The sequence below is a fragment of the Acinonyx jubatus genome, chromosome D1 (genome assembly GCF_027475565.1).
Source record: "Acinonyx jubatus isolate Ajub_Pintada_27869175 chromosome D1, VMU_Ajub_asm_v1.0, whole genome shotgun sequence".
NCBI lineage: Eukaryota > Metazoa > Chordata > Mammalia > Carnivora > Felidae > Acinonyx > Acinonyx jubatus.
This window is the reverse complement of record NC_069390.1, coordinates 112,219,586-112,239,602: the sequence shown is the minus strand read 5'-3', so window position 1 is coordinate 112,239,602 and position 20,017 is coordinate 112,219,586. Positions and strand designations below refer to the sequence as shown.

The following is a 20,017-nucleotide window of genomic DNA, read 5'->3' as shown; positions in this document are numbered from 1 at the left end:
AACTTGGCATTATTTTGTCTTCGGTGAGTTGTTCAGCCTGAAATAAACTCTGGGCATTGGTTCGGGGGTGAGTCCGGCGTGTCTGAAGGCTCACGTCGCACAGCTCTGATGTCCGCTTTTTCAAACCCGACTCTCTCCTCTCCGTCCCAATTAGGCGACACTATCAACCAAAGCACCCTCCCCTCTCAGCAGAACCGCTTCCCAGACTACCTAGAAGCCATTCCTGGGACGAACGTGGACCTCGGGACGCTGGAGGGGGACGGGATGAACATAGAGGGGGAAGAGCTGATGCCTAGTCTGCAGGAAGCCCTGAGCTCAGACATCCTCAACGACATGGAGTCCGTGCTGGCCGCCACCAAGCTCGACAAAGAAAGCTTTCTCACATGGCTATAGAGCCCTCAGGTAGACCGAATTCCAAATCTGTGAAGGATCTGAGGAGATGTGCCCGAAATTTCCAGGCATAGCCGGTCGCAGTCCTGTGGCTGATACAGAGAACGATGAACAGACGTCCAGCAAGATTCTCTCACCCACTGTCTCGCTCTTCCTTGTCCGTTGCTGCTGTTAATATATTGCTGACCTCTATCCTAGTTGGCCCTAAAGACTCGAGACTTTTGTTGTTTCTTTTGCTACTATAACTACTGTTCGTTTTGGGGGCTGGGGGAAGTGAGCCTGTTTGGACGATGGACGCCTTTCCTTTTGCCCAGTTAGACATTCACCCATCACCCTAACTGAATACTCAGACTGGGAACTCGGATGCTTCGTGTCACAGCATTTACTCTGTCAGGCAGTTGTTTCTTCAGCTGCGTGTGGTGTGGCCAGTGGAAAACCACAACTGGCTCGTCTGCCAGGCCAGGAATGTCGGGTCTGATGTTACGTACTTCGCGCGGATTTGATGAGCTAGCTGAAACCGAGGCTGAAGACTGTTTTACTTTCAGTGTTTTTTTTTCCCCTCCTAGTGTTCTCGTTAGTCACATAGTGACCTTGATTTTATTTTAGGAGCTTATAAGGCATGAGAGAGTTTTTTCCATAGAAATATATTAATTATTGCCACATACTCTAGTATAGGTTTGGGTGGGTTTATTGTGGGTTTGCTTCTTGTTTGTTTCCGTTTTGATTGGTTGGGTTGTGTTTTTGTTTTGTTTTGTTTTGTTTTTGTTTTTGCCCCCACCCCCACCCCCCCACCCCCCAACCTAGACAAATTACCATAGTAGCGAAGAATCTGTTTATAGTTGTATCTCGGGGCGGCTATTGTAGTGCCTTTGGTAAAAATCTACATTTCCTGATTTTTTTAACATCTTATTTAAATCATGATTATCTGCTCTCTATATATACCCACACACACACACACTTATAATCTTTGTAATAGTGTGATAGCAGAATGTATCTTTTTTTTTTTTAAGGTTTCCCTCCTTTCCAATTTATTTTAAAATGGTAGTTTTGAATGTATGCATTTAGAATACATGACTAGTAGTTTATATTTCAGAGGTAGTTTAAACCTGGTTGGGGCAGTCTGCAGACATTTGGGTAGTTTAGTATTCTAGAAAGGGCTGTTTTTACGTAGAGTGTTGAGAGGAGCACAGTCTGCCCTCTGGCACACAGTATTGTCTGATGAATTTGAAAGAAGAAAACAAGATAGGGCTTTATTTTCCCCTTGATAATCCCTGGGACTAATTTTAAGCTTTGATGGGAAATCACTGAATAGGTTCATAATATACGTGACAGAGGTAAGCTTTACATAGTGGTTTTCCTTCCTTTAGCTTTGGAAATTTACCTTCGCCCTAGTTTTGGGAGTAAATTCTAGTACCTTAGTTCTCATTTGTAACAAACACATTAAAGACTACATGGAAATATTGCCTACGAGATAGTTCTTAAAAGACTTGCTCCTACTTCTGTATGCTGAGAACTGACCCTGGACAGTACATAGAATTCTGTCGAGGTTGTGAGTTAGCTGGTAAAGTGATCAGATTTAAGAAATGTATATCGGTAGTTGAGTTTAGCAAAGAAATAGAGATAATCCTGATTATACTTTTATTTTTACAGGAAGAGATATAACTAGAGTATGTGTCTACAGGAGTCATAATGGTTTCCAAAGAGTATTTTTTAAAGGAACAAAATGAGCATGAATCAACTCTTCAGTATAAGCTATGAAGGTAATAGTTGGTTGTGAATTATAGTGGCACCAGCTAGCGCCTCTGTGATTAAGGGTCTTTCGTTGTTTCTAGAATAAGCCCTTATTTTCAAGGGCTCATGACAGACATAAAAATCTATTTTCCTGGCTAAAACTGTTAATGGAAGATATGCTTGGGAAGATAGATTTTTTTTTTTTTTTAATTACAAAATCAGAGTATTTTGACCCTTCAGTTTAGAGGAGAGCAGAAGTCAGGAGTGAGACATTTTAGATTAAGTACCTCCAGTGCTCAAACATGCAGTTGCTGTGCTGTACATAATGAGCCTTAGGTTGATCGTTTGCAGTTACTGGATCTAAGGGTTTTATTAAGAAAACAACAGAAAGAGTAAATCTTGACTTACCTGAGGGGAAATGGCCACTGTGCAGATTCACTGATTTTTTTTTTTAAGAGCAATAATGAAATTGTACCTAGAATGCATAATTGAGTAAATGGACGATCCAGCATGTTGTTTTTTCTCTTGTGCTGAAGGTCAGAGCTACTCGGAAGGCACTCCCAGTTTGCCAGTAAGCTGCATCTGAAACAGCCACAGAGTAGGCTTAGGCCCGGGGGCGGGGGGGGGGGGGGGGGGGCATGGCAGGGGTCTCGAGGACTCAGTGGGACCTTGGTAGAGGACTTGATGAATTTCTTTTTCTTCCGTAAAGACTGGTCTTGCAACTCGCTGTCATTAAAGGTGGTTGTTCCTAAAGTTTCAGTCACTTCAGTACAGCCACAAAACAGGAATAGGAGTTCTTGTCGCCTCGACTTTAGCTCACCCGGTTACACCTTGGTGCTGAGGCACCTGACGGCCGCCATATTTGACCTTGTCATGCCCTCTGTACTGATGACCTGACAGAGACCTAGGAGTCCTTCCTCTGATCACAGCGTCGATGTGGCCTTTCTTGTTGTATGTCCTCGTTCCTAACGTAAAAGTGTTTAAGTGCTTCCTGGTTGTATCGGGTAGCGTCGGGATAAGATTTTAACTGGGTATTCTTGAATTGCTTTCACAATAAACCAATTTTATAATCTTTAAATTTATCAGCTTTTTACATTCTGTGTTCTTTTCAGTTAGGGCTTCTTAGAGCTACTCACACTTGATGGAACGTGTTGATTTGGGGTTTCAGATTTTCCAAAGCACTATGTGTGGTCATAACTATTTTCTAATAAATATAGTGTCTTTTTTAAAAAAGAAAAAAAAGCATTAAGGAAGTGACTTTATATACAAATAATATTGTTTCAAGTATTCATATTAAATAGGTGCATTTTATTGGGAGTTTGGCAGAAACATTGAAAAATAACGGTAATTGATTGTAATTCATAACCCACACCAGTGTTGACACTCACAGTGCAAAAGCGAGAAGCGGTGTCCAATGACTGACAGGTGCGGAGTGTTCACATCTGAGAAGTGAGTACTCAGATGTATTTTATCTCTGGCAAGCATGTTTTTGTAAGGGTTGTGGGTGTGCCTATCTTAACAGTTGTCTTCTGTATCACGAAAAGTATTCTCCACAATTTAAATGTTTTATATTAGAGAATTCTTTAACGCACACTTGTGAAATGTACATATATAGTACCCATTACCTTTTTGTTATCTGTTTTAGATGTAAGAGCATGCTCAAATGTTAGGTACTTACATAAATTGTTACATTTTTTTTCTTATGTAATACTTTTTTGTTTATGTGGTTCAAATATATTCTTTCCTTAAACTCTTCTTTGGTGTTTTTAACAATTAATATATTTAAGACCTTTTGGCTTCTTACTGGTCTTCCAATAGAGCAAGCCCTAACAACAAGGAAATATAAAGTGATTATACTTGTGACCAGTAGACACGTTAAACTTAAGGCTGGTTTGGCTTTTGGACCTTTTGAAGCGTGGATGTCATTCTTTGGGTTTTTGTTTGTTTAATTTTTTTTAATGCTTCATTTATTTTTGAGAGCAAGAGAGACAGAGCGTGAGCAGGGGAGGGGCAGAGAGAGAGGGAGACACAGAATCCGAAGCAGGCTCCAGGCTCTGAGCTGTCAGCACAGAGCCCGACACGGGGCTCGAACTCACAAACTGCGAGATCATGACCTGAGCCGAAGTCTGAGCCACCCAGGCGCCCCTGGACGTAATTCTTTGAATTTTATGTTGTGTGCTCTTCACATGGACCATGGCCATTGTTGGTGGTGTTCAGAAGAAACTGAAAGGAGCTTTATGTAGTCTTTCAAAATAGCCTTTGGTTTTTCTTTCTCCACGGTATTTTCTCATGGTCTCCAAAATTTAACACTTAGGTTAATGAAAATTATTAGTTATTGTTTTATAAATAATAACATTCACAAATTTAGGTGGTAGGTCCTGAACTTTGAATAAGAAGTAGATGTGATTGTCCTTGAAAATGATTTATTTCTGTGCTTGTGTATGTAGTAATATCTTTCAGTTAAACTGTCACACATCAGTATTGCGGAGGGAAATCTGAAAACTTCATCTTTTGTTATGTGTAATTTCTTTACAGTGGAGGAATCCTAATTTTGTGGCCCTGGAACCTTAGCATTCCCCTTATCTTGTCCAGCGTGTCGTGGTTGTGCCTCTCAGTTCAGAACCGAGCCTCGTGTGTGTAGCATGGCCTGACCCCCGGGGGCTGCTCTGAGAGGCCATGCACTTGCCGGACAGCTGGAAGCCCAGTGATAGAAGTGCTGCCCTCACTCTGTGTCCTCTGGGTCCTAATTGTACAATCTTTAAATAGTTGGTTTAGTGAGTGTGTGTGGCACAATACTCAGGAATATATTAATTTGGATGTGGGAAGAAGAGCCTCTAGGGGGAGAGCAAGGGTGTGCCTTCTAAGTGTTTGGGGAAGGGTTCGGTGTCTTACTGAGAACGTGATGTGCAGTAATTTACTTTTTTTTTTTTAAGATAGACCCAGAACTACAATAAAATATGCCAGTAAGCAAATTGCTTAGCTGGTGAACAGAAAAATGGTTTTCCAGAGAAAGAAAGAAAACAGTAACTAGTAAGCCTACGTGATGACCACGGGAGTGGTCAGTAGACCTGTGAGTCCTGTTCAGTGCCCGCGGCCGCCATCCTGTCAGCTGAGGTCCTCCCCGAGGACCCCATCACGTCTCCTTACCTTCTGCGAGAACAGCCAGCCATCCCTGACCTGGGAACCACAGGTTATGTTAGCTTTACATTCAGTTTTGTAAGTCTGGCTTGCCAGGTAAATTTGTGTGCTGTGGGGAACCGGCCGCGTGTCGTCTCGCTTCACTCTTTGGACACGGAGTTGCTCTGTGTCCCTGATCACAAGAAACTTCGTAAAGGTTGTCTTTTTCAATTAAAAATCTAATTAATTGGAAATGAAATTGAAATTGAATTCCATGATATCTCTTACTGCAGTTTTTCCGCATCACACATGGAGTGTTTTTGGCCATATTATCTGGATACAAACAGCTATGTAAAATTGATAACTTCCTGAGTGTAAACACAGCCAACATAATACGGTCACTGTTGAAAACAGGTGCAGAATAGAGGCATGGGCGAACCAAGGTGGCATTTTTTTTTTCACTTTTTTTTAACATTTATTTCTGTAGGAGAGAGAGAGCATGAGCAGGGGAAGAGCAGCGAAAGAGGGAGAGAGAGGGAGGGAGGGAGGGAGGGAGGGAGGAAGACACAGAATCCCAAGCAGGCTCCAGGCTCCAAGCTGTCAGTACAGAGCCCAATGCCCTGTGAGACCATGACCTGAACGGAAGTCGGACGTTTAACCGTCTGAGCCACCCAGGCGCCCGCCCCCAAAACAAGATGGTATTAAGAAGAGATTCTGAATTTTAAAATCTGCCATATTTTAGCAGAAAACAAACTTCTGGACCAGGATACCTGACCTCCAAGCTGCTAGGAACCTGTTAGAAGTTTAGAAAACAACAACCAGAAAAAAAGGGAAAAAATTGATTATCCGCCTGCTATTCAAAGCAGTATTTGGAGATACCCGAGCCAAGAGCCTGCTTTGCAAAATCCCTAAACAGCTAATCTGGTGCTTAGAATGCCTTTCCCAAAAGGGGGGAAACTATTAAAAACTAGTTTCTCTAACTTTGTGATTAGTTAGTACTCCAAGTGGATGAGTGGATAGGTCTTGATTCTTAGTAAAAGGAACTTCTTTAAGAAAAAAAAGAAAATAGGATCTAAAGCAGGAGGATACCCTTAGTTAGCATGATATTGAAGCCTGCTGGCTTCTTAGGGTAGGATACACCTTTACCCGCATACTTCTTCCTGTCTCGTCCCCATGTGTATTTTATGATGAAACTAGTTCCTGTGACCTCCACAGAGTCTACGAGTTAAACAGCACCTTTTGGATGTAGTTTTCGTTGTGGGATATTAGAAACCACGTCTGAGTCCCTTTTAAGGCCCTTGGTTCAGTTACAGAGCAAGTTCTTGGGTTATAGGGATTTGCACGGGCTGAACAAGATGCTCCAGCTGACTGAAAGTTACTCAAAGCTGTGGATCAAGTGGCAGGATCTGAGGAAAGGTCATCTCAGGAACACCCCTACAAGCTACCGAAGGCTGCTGCTCCAAGCCATCATCGTGACAAGTGGCTGGGGATCGTTTCTCCCCGAGGGAGCCTCGAAGCAAGTTGTATTTAAGCACCTCTCCCTGCCGATGGAGAGAAGCGTGTGTCCAACTGGGGTTCGGTGCAGGGGTCTCGGCTGTGATTCAGCAGGATCTAAATGAGAGAGGATCACAACCTACGGCACTCAGATCACTAGGGTGACCATGAATCAAGACCTTAGGTTTTATGAAGGGTGCAAAGAATCCTATTTGTTGAGGAGGTTGAAGTCCTACTGTAAAAGCTCCCACATTTGCTCCAATGTTTTTCTCTGGGCGCCCTTATAAAATAGTAACAATGGGATTGTACGGGGTGGGGGGAACGCGGCCTTGAGACTCGGTTGTCTTCTATAATCCACACCAGGAACAACGATGTACCTCTTGCTACATTCTAGGCCAGAGGAATTTCTGTGGGATTCTGCAAGGGGATCTGCAGAACAGCATGAGCCTGGCCGGTGCCTCACGGGGCATGTGTGTGTTAACCAGCTCAGAACTCCCCTGGGAGGACACATGGTTCATCTGGAACAGGGTGGCAAGCCCTGGCCAAATCTGGAATATTCCTGAGGGAATTTTATAGTAACTTGAACTAAAAATTAACTATTGACCGAATCTCTCAGTCTTCCAAAGTCATTACAGCACAAATCTCAAGGCCTGAACATTTACAAGAGTTTCCATTGTGTTCTGCTAAACGTGGCAAATTTCAAAAGCAAATTAATCAAGTTTATGTACTCCTGTCGTCATTTACTGCGGGAATAATCTGTGCAGTCTCCCAACACTGGGCGTGAGGACCAAAACAAAACGTTAGGATGACTGGCACACTGATAACCCTTAAAAGCAAAATTGTTTAACATAACCATGGTCTTTCTCAGTATACCCTTCAATAGAGGCATACTGGTCCGTTCAGAATCCTTCAAATCTGAGTAGGTCTGCCCTGTCATCAGTATACACACCGAGTCGCTTCCCCTCCCCAGTTTTACAGAAGTATGCTGTTTTCAGTAACTATTTTAATCATAACTTATGGGAACATTTGCACCTGTTACCTTCGTTGGTCATACCAAATCCTTAAAGATGCAGGCGTTTTTGCCATGCTTAACTGAGTGGCTTGAACCTGGATCCAGACCCCACGGTGTCGTTCTACAGGGGCTACCAGTGGAGCAGGAAGCCTGTAACGGAAATGTGTGTGCGCGAGGTCATACTCCCTGGGGCTCACGACTGTCCTTACTTCTTGGTTCTGGGCTTCCCTGCTCCACTGCAGCTGTGACTTGCTCTCCGTGCAGACACAGTCCTAAAGGGACCGTGCGACACTGACCATGCTCCGTCCTGTAGGTCTTTAAATCTGTCCCGTTTCTCTGAAGTCCTGTACGTCGGTTCAGCAAACACGCCGTTGGGTAATACTCGAGTACCTTCCTCACGTCGCCTAAGAGACCGAAGAGACGAGAAGGTTAAGTGCCGACCGGCGCGGTCTGCACGATGTGCCGCGAGAGCAGAGTCTTTGGGAAGTTGCCCTCCTCCCGAGACGACGAGCTCAAGCTCCATGCCTGTAGGACCGAACCTGGCGTCGAGGGGCTGTGATGGAGCCGCCTGAAGCGCAGGTGTGGGCAGAGGACGTAGCGCGGAGGGAGAACTAGGGACGTGTGGGGTGGGGCTGTTTCAATTCCGGCTGCAGACAGTGGGTCATAGAATTGAGTGATGTGTGCAGGGCATTAAATCTTAGGATGCTGGACGGGCCAGGACCGGGTACTGTGCGCTCGCTCTGCCAGGCTCTTCCCACGTACTGGCCTAGTGAATCCTGGCAGCAGGCCAGTGACGGAAGGTCTGCCCTAGTTTGGCAGGTAAAACTGGCTTAGTGCTCGCTCACCCCAGTGCTGCTTCGGGCTGGCTGCTCCGGACCTGACCTCTGACCTGACTTCTGCCGCCCGCCGCTTCCGAGTCGGATCCCACAGTGAGAGGTGTGCACCCGAGGAGCAGCAGAGGCCTTGGAAGGTCCTCTGCGCAGAAGGATACTGCTCCCAAAAGTTACTGGAAGTGCAGGCTCTCAAACCGAATCTGAAGCAAGTCATGATCGAACTCATCCAAAGAGCAATAGAAAGAGGCTGACACACAAGTGAAGTTACGGATTTCCGGACGCACCTCCCCAGATGTAAACTGTGGGTGGGGTGGAATCGCTCCCCCCGCGTCCTGAGTCTGTTCTCCTCACCTGGGAAATGGGGGACGGGAACGGGAGGGGACCTTGAAGGCTGTCTGCTTTGAGAGTGACCATAGAAGAGAGTCTGTTCATCGGACGGACACGAGCCGGTACTGTCTGAGCACGTTCTTAACTCGTGAAACTTACCTCAAGTGAAGAAAAACGAGGCCACCACAAGCCCGTGTCAGGGGAGGGTCCTTGGCAGCAAAGCCCGACCCCTGGGCGCATGGGGACGGTCCTGGCTCCTCCCTATGTCCAGACGGGCATATCATGCAGGCCAGTGTGAGCTGAGGCCAGGCAGGCCTAGTGTACAAGTGCAGCTCGGTTTCACCCGGCTTTCGTGGACCCCGGTGGTGACAGGAAGCCGGCAGCTGGGCCGGGAGGGGAGAGTCGTGGCTCAGAAGCTCTCCAGCGGGTGCCTGCGGAGGAGCCACAAAGGGAGCAGGAACCCCAGTGCCCGGTGCTGGTGGCACCCTTCACACCTCACTCCTCCAGGGCGTGTGGGCAGGGTAGCGAAGGGCAGCCTCCCTCCCTGAAGCGTGGCGGCCACCTGCGGCCGTGGTCACTCAACCCCTGAAGAGTCAGAGCCCAAGGGCCCACATCTGGTCAGGGAGTGAGGGAGGCCGCACACGGGGACCCAGAGCACGGGTGTGGGCCAGGGCAAGTGGACCGGTGTGTCCCCCACAACCTTGAGGCAGCGGTGAGCTGGAGTCAGCCCCCAGGACGGCACAAACGGAGCGCCGTGTGGGGAGCCCGAGGTGGATGCGGCCGGACAAGTGACCGAAGGACGCGCAGGTGCAGAGAGAGCATTCGCCAAGTGCAGCTCGCTCTGTGTTAATCCTGGGTCGTCACGAGGCGCAAGTGACCTCACCACCTTAACCTAAGGCGGCTCTCTGGTGTGTCTGACCCCGTACAACTTGAACTCGACACCCAGGAAACCCCACAGACAACAAGACCAGTCCGCAGTGCCTTTAGAATCCGGAGCAAAACCACCCGAAGAAACCAAAACCAGCACAGAGCCCTCCAAGATGCACAACGTGGATTCAAACACTTGTCACTCCACTATTTTAAACCCCGTTAGCACATATCTGCATATGGTTAAGACCTGGCGCCACCAAGATTCTCATTTAAGGCAACGCACGTGACGAGGGAAGGTTGGCAATCCTGTTACTTCGTCCCAAACAGAAATAGACCTCGTTTCTCCAGTTCACTCTCTGCGTCTTAAAGTGGACCAGAACCACCTGTGTGTCTGATGACACCGTGGGGGGGTGGGGCCTGTTCCTGATGAGCTGCCGGGCCGAGAGACCCCTTGGTCAGGCCCAGTGAAACCCCAGAGAGCAGCCTGGGCCGGACCTGCTGGAGCGCTCTGTTCCCAGGACGGCACCCGGGAAAGAGACCTGTGGTCTGCCCTCCCGTCCCTTGGGTTACAATGTAAATGACCACTGGTCTCCACACCAGCTACTCAGCCCCACGGCTGCTGGGCCTTCGGGCCGGTACCGACAACCCCCTCACCAAACCCTGGAGCCGAGAGGCCTCCTGGGGTCTTGAGAGGCACCCGGGCAGGGTTGCCAGGGGCGAGGCCCACGCAGTCATGACTGGGGAGTCAGATCCACCAGGCCACAGAGCGAGACGAGAGGGGTTGAGACAGGGTGCGTCCAGCTTCCAAACTCAGAATAGAAGTCTCCAGAGAAGAACGGGGCCCAGGGAGGCAGGGACCCTTGCTCAGAGCCACACAGCTGATAGAGCAGTCGAGCCAGGAGTAGAACCTGAGACTTTTGGCTCCCCGTGAATGTATCCTGTAACCACATAGGTAAAAATCAGAGTCAAAATTAATCTCAAAAACTCAAATTGTGTGTATATAGTACAGCAAGGGCTCACACCTTGGCAGACACCCAGCATGCAGCCTGATGGAGGAACAGCAGACCCGCATCCCTCTGGGACCTGTGCTCACGGAGGGGAGGGTCCGTGCAGCCGCCCAGCGTCGGAAACCTCTCGTTCCCTCTCCTCTGTCTTCAGCGCACGTAGCTTGATTCATGCAAATTCAGGCTGTGGGAAGATGCCCGTCGGAGGGCCTTGGCGGGTAACTGCTGCTGCCACCCACGCAGCTGGGCACACCGGGCGCTGGTCTGACAGTGTTAGGACTCATCTAATACCAGTGATGAACAAGCCCACACTCTGCTTCCAACCAGTTCATTGTTTAGAGAAGTAGTTTCAAATACTGTCTGAATATTAGAGTCGCTGGAGTGAGAGGGCATGAGTGAGTGGGAGAGGGGCAGAGAAAGAAAGAATCCCAAGGAGGCTCCGTGCAGAGACCACGTGGGGCTCCATTTCAACCCTTGGATCCTGACCTGAGCCAAGATTTTTTTTTAATGTTTGTGAGAGAGCATGAGCAGGGCAGGGGCAGAAAGAGAGGGAGACACAGAATCTGAAGCAGGCTCCAGGCTCTGAGCTGTCAGCACTGAACCTGATGCGGGGCTCAAACCCATGAACCGTGAGATCATGACCTGAGCAGAAGTTGGACGGTTAACCGACTGAGCCACCCACAGGTGCCCGTTTTTTAAAAATCTTCACTGTATGTATTTTTTTAAATTGAAGTGTAATTAACATACAATGTTATGTTAGTTTCAGATGTACAACATATTGATTCAACAATTCCATCCAACAGTTCCACTCGGTGCCCACCATGATCAGGGTGGTCTCCATCTGTCCCCATATGTTGTTATCATATGATTGACTATTCCCTCTGCTGTGCTTTTTATCTCTGAGACTTATTTATTTTATAGCTGGAAGCTTGTACATTTTACTCCCCTTTATCTATTTTTTCCCTTTCTCCCCACCCACCTTTCTCCTGGCCATTACCAGTATGTTCTCTACCTAAGAGTCTGGTTTTTGGTTCGTTTCTTTGTTTCTTTTGTTTTTTGGATTCCACATGTGAGTGCAATCATATGATGTTTGTCTGACTTATTTCAGTTAGCATAATGCCCTCTAGCTCCATCCATGATGTTGTAAATGGCAAGATCTCATCCTTGTTGATGGCTGAGTAATATTCCATTGCACATATATACACATCATGTCTTCTTTATCCGTTCATCTGTCGGTAGACACTTTGGTTGGTTCCCTAGTTTGGTGACTATAAATAATGTTCCAATAAACGTAGAGGTGCAAGTATCTTTTCAAATTAGTGTTTTGGGGCTTTGGGGGGTAAATACCCACTAGTAGGATTGTTGGATCATAGAGTAGTTCTACTTTTAATTTTTTGAGGAACCTCCATACTGTTTCCACAGTGGCTGCCCCAATTTACATTCCCATCAACAGTACAAGAGGGCTCCTTTTTCTCCACATCCTCACCAACACTCGCTGTTTCCTGTCCTGTTGGTTCTAGTGGTTCTGACAAGTATCAGGTAACACCTCATTGAGGTTGTGATTTGTATTTCCGCGATAATGAGCATCTCTGTCTGCTGGTCATCTGGATGTCTTCTTTGAAAAAGTGTCTATTCAGGTCCTCTGCCCATTTTTTAATTGGATTATTCATTTTTTTGGCATTGACTTTTAGAAGTTCTTTATATATTTTGGATATTAACCCCTTTTCAGTTAGATCACTTGCAAATATCTTCTCCCCTTCTGTTGGGTTGCCTTTTCGTATTGTTGAAGGTATCCTTTGATGTACGTAGTCTTTTGTTTTGGTGCAGTCCCAACAATTCTTTAGCTTTTGTTTCCCTTACCTGAGGGCACATATCTAGAAAAATGTTGCGATGGCCAGTGCCAAAGAGATTACTGCCTGTGTTTTCCTATAGGAGTTTTATGGTTTCAGGTCTCCCAGTTAGGTCTTTAATCCTTTTCAGGTTTTTTTTTTTATGTGCAAGAAAGTTTCATTGTTTTGCGTGTGGCTGTCCAAATTTCCCATCACCATTTGTTGAAGAGACTGCCTTTTTCCCAATGTATATTCTTTCCTGCTTTGTGGAAGATTGATTGACCATATGGTCCTGGGTCTATTTCTGGACTCTCTATCCTGTTCCACTGATCTCTGTGTCTGTGTTTGTGCCAGTACCATACTGTCATGATCACTACAGCTTGGTAATATGGTTTGAAATCAGGGAGCATGATATCTCCCACTTTGTTCTTCCTTCTCAAGATGACTTTGGCATTCAGGGTATTCCCTGATTCCATATAAAGCTTGTGATTACTTATTCCAGTTCTGTGAAAAATTTTGTTGGTATTTTGATGGGGATTGTGTTGAATCTGTAGATGGCTTCAGGTAGCATGGACATTTTGAGCAGTATTAGTCCTCCAATCCATGGGCCTGGTGTATCTACATTTGCTTATATCGCCTCCAGTTTCCTTCCTCGTGTCTTACAGTTTTCAGAGTACAGGTCTTTCACCTCCTTGATTAAGTTTGTTTCTGGGTATTTCATTCTTCTTGGTGCACCTCTCAATAGGATTATTTTCTTAACCTTCGTGAGCTTTGAAAAACCTTCATGTGTGGGTTCTCCCCATAGAGATTTTGCCTTAATTGGACAGGTATAGAGCCTGGGCATCAACTCTAATGTGCAGCCAGGGTTGAGAACCCCTGGGCTACATGAGGAGGCAGACATGGAAAGTGGTAGGGGCGGCTCAGTGCGCCATGGTCTGGGTCATCCCCGTGGGCCAAGGAAAACCATAGTGGGGACACCTGACCCAGATACTGTGGGTCAGAAAGTGTCAGAGGAAGTAACCGTGAGAGAGGGCCACTTGAGGCCTCTCCCTGAGCAAGTGTGTTCAAGGGGAGTCTCCCTTCCCATCGTGCTGCTTTGATTCACAGCTGCTGGTTGGTCCTGCCCGAGCCAGTTAGGGTCAGACTGGCGCTCCTGAGGGTAAGGGGCCAGGCACCAGGTACGAAGGTTTTCATACCCAACAGGAGGTGTCTGTTCTCTGCCTGGATCCGTGGTCAGCAGCGAAGCCCGTGTCTCCAGGAGGGGCTGATCAGGAGTCGCTATCAAGAAGACGGGGTCTGGCTGGCTTGACGAGCCCCGCTTCTTGGCATAACTCTCCATAACCCAGCATAATTTTTAGGGTGAGCATTGGGGTCTTGAACACAGAACTCCTCAATATTGCAGCTGCATCACAAATCAAACAGACTTGATGTGCTGAATTAGGGATTGAGAAGTATTCATTACCTTGCTTTTGATGGCTAATCTCATTCTGGTCCCAAACAAGCAACTGGCAGAGAGTTCTTAGAATATAACCCAGCCGTGGAGATCGAGTCTATATAATACAGAGTATATATCCAAGGTATGAATCCGAGCTGCTGAAGGAAGTGGGTATAAAATATATATCTTTATTTTAAAATCCTTATTTGGCCTAGCTATATCAGTGAAAAAGTGTCAGACTTGTGATTTATAAATCTCTACAATCTGAACGTCTGAGTAGACACTATTCCTGCAGGAGAGAATTTATCTTCCTACAGGATGCATCTCGAGTTCTGAAACCTTGTCCGTCACTTGCTTTAAGTAAGTACGGTCATTACACGTGATTTATAGCTTCTCAAGCTGTTTTTCAAATGTTAGGTCTGGATTTCCAAGGATGACAAAGTCTGCGTGATACTACAGTGGTGGATACGTGACATGGCACACTTGTCAAAACCCACAGAGCTGTGAATCACGAAGACTTGTCCATAATGTCTGCACATTTGTAAAAGACCATTTACAAATTTAAGTTTACAAGTTTAAATTTACGAGTTTAAGGGGGTCCCGGGATGGAATCCAGAAGTCTTGAAACTACCTCTCTGAAGGGGGTGGGGGAAACGTTGCTGACCTAAGTAGCCTCAGAAGTGAATGGAAGTCTGTGCACAGCCCTGCGGTCTACTCGATAATGTTGCTCCCTTCCGATGCTCCTGCTCCTGTGCCCTGGAACTGAGCGATTAACCAGATGGATGACCGTGACCAGGGCCGGGTTTCCTGCTGCTGGAGTACGGGCTTGTATACGCAAGACGAGGGTGTGTGTGGTACCGGGCTAGACTGGGGACATCGGCACGAACTCGGGTTTGGTTCATTGTGGACACAGCTGATGGCACACTTGTGCAGACATGGGCCCGTACACGGGGAAGTGTGCACACGTGCTTCCTTGCCGTCAGCTGAGTCTGGAAGCAGCAGCAGCAGCACACAGTCCTGTCCCCACCCCCTTTCTTACACAGACAGTAGCGCATCGCGCACGCTGTTCTGTCCCTTGCTTTCTCACTGATCACTGTAACCTACGTAATTCCTCTATCAGCACTGAAGGCCGCGAGTGTTTTCACAGCTGCACGATGTTGTGTTGTATGCACACCCCGTCGTTGGTGCAACAGCCCCGATCGGTGAACGTGTGCCCTTCCCAGTTTCGGGCCATTTCCCAGTGATGCTGCAGCAAACGCACTGGTCCGTGCAGGACCCTGTTCGTGTGCAGGTGCATCTGTTGGACAGAGTCCTCCAGGTGAGAACGCTGAATCACTGGGCATGTGCCCTTGTAGTGTGATCAGTACAGACACATTTCAGAGCATGGAAGTTCCACTTTTATGCTCCTGCCAGTAATAGGTGAGAGTGTCGGTTTTGCACCCACATTACCAACAGAGCCTCACGTCTTCCTCGCGGCATTTCGGCACCTCGTTCGGTAAGAAATGGTATCTCTGTGATCCTAATTTGCATGTCACTTGTTATGAATCAGGCTGAGCATCTTCCAGATATTTAAGACCCATTTGTGTTTGTTTTACACTGAATTGTCCTCTGGGTCGTTTTTCCATTCTGTTGAGTCAGTGGTTTCTTGCTCTGGGTTTTTTTTTTTTCCCCCATGAATACAAAGGAATTCTTTATGGAAAATTAGCCCTCTGTCTCTGACAAAAGTCACAGAAAATTTCCCCCATTTATCACTAGTCTTCTGACTTTGTATAAGATGCTATGTTAACATGTGAATATCTGTTTTTACAGGTGTATTTATTAATCCCTTAACCTTTACTTAGGAGAGAATATGCCAATGTGCTCTAGACCTGTAGACCCTTTGGAACATCACGTCAGCCCCTGGGCTCATGTGGGATTTACCCACCCTTTGGGGACGGAGGCATCTCACTGAGGTGTCTGGGTCCTCCTCACCAGGTCCTACCAGCTGTGAATCTGTAACTCACCGGAAGAGTGATTCACGCCACGCCTCTGTTCACCAGACCTAGAGATTTGGTGTTTTGTTTTGTTGTTTGTTGTTACGTGGATCAGGCAGGACCTGCCTGGGCTGCCGTATCATTTGGCCGCGGGGAACTCACTTAGTCTCTGGCTGCTCCTGTAGGTTGGACGGTTCTGACGATGAGGCCGACCCTGCTGCCAACTTCTGTCGTGACACTCGCTGTGCATCTGACACTTCTCGCCTCTGCCCTGGGATCGTCCTCCCTGTGGGAATCAGGGCGCTCACTTCAAGTGCGGTCATTCCGGAGAGCCACTCTGGCCCTACGCGAGGCTCCGGTCCTTGGCTTGCTGCTACTTCTCAGGGTTTTGTTGAATGGTGTCTTCCTGCCTTTCAAGGGACATAGCCGGGAGAAGAGTGAGCAGTTCACCAGCCCTCCCCCCCGCCCCCCCCTCCCCCCCCCCAGGTCTTTGACTCGTTTCCTTCCCGTTACACCAGGGAATCGCTAGCATATCAAGGGCAATGAGCCCGGGTCAGCTGGGCCGGACCCCACGGGCAGGTCCGTGTCTTTGCAGCCCCGGGGCTGGCAGCTGAGACTTCGCTAAGACTTGACTTTACAATTGCTTCAGAACGTACACAGTTCATTCAGGGTACAAGCTGGTGCGCGTAGACAAACGCCTCAGCCTACCTCCCCCCTCCCCGTTAATCACAGCGGTGAAGCCTAAGTTCGGTACCCTCAGCAGTGTTCACACAGTCAACGAATTCGTCAAGTTGTCCGAATATAGAAGCGTGGTAGACACCTTTCTTTTCTTTTTTAAAGTTTATTTATTTATTTGGTGAGCGAGCGAGCAAGGGAGGGACAGAGAGAGAATCCCAAGCAGGCTCCACACCCAGAGCCTGACACGGGGCTCGAACTCACAACCCTGGGAGCACGACCAGAGCAGAAATGAAGAGTCAGTTGCTCCACCCACTGAGCCAGCCAGGCACCCCAGGAAGCTGCCTTTCATATCGCTTTAGGCTGAAAGAAGGAAAGCCCAGGTCAGCACTCAAGGGTCCACCTCTGTCCATAAAAGGAATTTCTTAGTCAACTGCAGAAATATAATATGGTTCCTGCTATTTTCAAGGCTTTCTGCATTGCTGGGCCTGTGAGAAACTGTACCGTAGCAGGCCTGGGCAGGAGCGGGCCCAGCAGCACAGCGCCTACTATAAAAACAGCACATTTGGAATGGCTCCCAGCTGCCGGATCCAGCCCAGTGATGGCAGGATCTCCGGTAACCTCACCCACATTGACTGTCTTAGTCTAACCTAAAGGTTCCGTCTTTACGCCATCAGAGCACCGCTAAGCTCTTCTTTCTTTCCTATCGTAAACTGGCAAAATCATCTCCCATCGGTTTGATTCTGTAGCCGACCACGCAGGGCGAGCTGGGCTCTGGGTTTGGCGACGGCTTGTCACGCGGCGGAGGGACAGGGCACACGCAGAACTGGTCACACAGGTGGTGTGGTTGTACAGCCTGCAAGCCAGCAGGTGAGACAGTTCGTGAGAAGGGAGGCCGGGCAACGTCCTCTAGCAAGGGAGGCTCACGATACGTTGGAGACACGTTTCAGTTCTTTGGCAACATGCTTGCCCGGAGCTCTGACTTTCACTTCTTGGAACTGGGGAATCTGAATTCGACTAATGCAGCAACCAGCAAGATCAGCTTCGAGTCTGGCTTCATCCACCTCAGCCCAGTCGTTGGAAGACACATATTTCCCTTTCAGGGCCATCATAGAAAGGCCCTTGTTCTCAGCTGGCCCGTGGCCAACAATTTAGGACTCCAGCAGCCACTACCCACTCCCATAGATGAATTCCTTGTGGCTTTCATACTGTTCCGTGTGGGTCACCGCCGCTTTCTCCATAGTGTTGCCTTTCATGAGCACTCAAGACGCGTTTCTGGTTCATAGCTCGCCACTGTGTGCCCAGAGTTCTGTCCTTTATACTAGTTGGACGTTTCCTGCTGTCCCCAGAGTCCAAACGAGGACTCCCAGATTCAAGTGATTTCCTGAAAGCCTGCTGCCTGTAGCTGCTCCTGTCCTTGGTTTCTTGTTATCGGCAGCAAAAACAAATTTAAGCTATTTTCTGCAGAAAACAGATTAAAACATATATACTTTTTAAATAAAAAAATATATATAATATAAAATATACATCGAGTAGGTCACAGACTGCAGGAGCCAGACCACCAGAGTTAGAGGCTGCCGCTGAGCTGGGAATTATGCCCAAATGTGCCCTAGAGGGGGTGTGCTGGGCACACACTGCCACCTCCATGGCTCACCCAGCTTGGACGAGGACACAAAGTGTCTGTCACTGCTGCCCCTGTGAAGTGGCCACAGCAGCCACCTCCGTGGCCACTTGAGCCAGAACGGAGTCAGAGTGGTCTCTTTTTTTGTGTGTCACTGGTTTCCAACTCAGAGTCCTGGAGAGGACTTCTACTGGTGACACTTTGGCCACACGCCTCCTCTCCGGACACACAGTAGACCCGGAAAGCAGATATCCAGCACTCCAGCTTCCGTGGTGCACACGGGACTTCTGCGAATACAGCACCTGCTGCTCAGAGGCTGGAAAGCCAAAAGGAATAGTATATGTCCAGCTCGGCTTATGAGATCGATTGACATTTACAAAAAGAAGAAATTTCTCTTTCAAGCTCCTCAATGTTAAAAAAGGGGCATTTAAAGTCTCCACTTTAGGGGCGCCTGGGTGGCTCAATAGGTTGAGCATCCTACCTTGGCTCAGGTCATGATCTCGCAGGTTGTGGGTTCGAGCCCCATGTTGGGCTCTGTGCTGACAGCTCAGGGCCTGCAGCCTGCTTTGGATTCTGCGTCTCCCTCTCTCTCTGCCCCTCCCCCACTCACACGCCCTCTCTCTTAAACATAAATACACATTAAAAACATTTTATAAAGTCTCCATTTTATTTACTGGTCTACAGTGCATTTTTGCTTATCTTTCTGTATTTTCCCCAAATATGACAGTAGGGGTTAGGAAGATTCTAAATATGAAATTATTAAATTTTATTCTGTCTTTGTACTTTACTGATCTACAGAACGTATCCTGTTTTCAAGTATTAGATTTTACACAGATTAATTCAAAATGTTTTTTATTTCTTATATGTTAAAATGTTTGAAAAACAGCAGTTATAAAATAAAGTGATAGAAACAGACTCTTTAAAGAAAGGTTTACTCTTGATATTTGTTGGCACAATATCCTAAGCCTTCCTGAGTTCATGTTGCTTTGTTTTATTTTAGGTAGAGCTGACCGTGGTCCCATCTCTGCGCAGGAAATTGGACTTAGCGAGTGGCAGTCACAGCCACATGGCGAGTCCTTAAGTAACAGTCTGTTTCTAACACTGAACCTCTAGACATCACACCAAGCCTGACGATGTGAGAGAAGGAGCCAGATCGAAGCCCATTTGGGAAAAGAAAGAAAATAACCTCAAACTGCTGCTTTGATGTCACATTAGGCCATTAATATGCATCACGTGTGTTTAAGTTCAAACTTTTGCCCGGTGCTGGTATGACTTCATTGCATGCCTACAAGACCCAGCATTAAGTTACTGTGCATTCGGACAGGAAACGTGGCTTGGGCCATTGTTACTGATGAGGCTCAGAGTCCGGTCCCCGGTCCTGCGTTCTCTGCGCTTTCCACCGGCCTGACTGCCCGTTCCTTGTAAACGATGTATTCGGTGGACGCGGGAACCATACATCTGCCCAGAGATGGTTCTACTTGGGCCTATCTGCTCTCTTCCTGGATGCTGCCTTTTGATTCCCTAGGGTCTTGATTCCCTAGAATAGAACATACAGAGTTTGGTGACCAGTCCTTCCGGCCCCACCTGGTCTCATGTTGGGGGCTGTGGGAGTGGTTGTTAGCTTTTAACAGTAGAGTTGATCCTTGAGCCACACAGTTCACACTGTGTTAATCCAGTTACATGCAGATTTTTTGATACATACAGTA

At 47.4% G+C, this 20,017-nt stretch overlaps 1 protein-coding gene across 8 annotated transcripts in view; it reads left to right on the top strand.

Annotated features, from left to right (window-relative positions):
• Positions 1-3,876, top strand: part of YAP1 (Yes1 associated transcriptional regulator) — a 111,194-nt gene extending 107,318 nt beyond the window's left edge. For all 8 annotated transcript variants that reach the window (XM_053204194.1, XM_053204198.1, XM_053204195.1 and 5 more), the window contains one exon: positions 155-3,876. In XM_053204194.1, the coding sequence (XP_053060169.1) occupies positions 155-393 (239 nt within the window). In that variant the 3' untranslated portion in view covers positions 394-3,876. The remainder of the gene's footprint in view (positions 1-154) is intronic.
• The last annotated feature ends 16,141 nt before the right edge of the window (positions 3,877-20,017 follow it).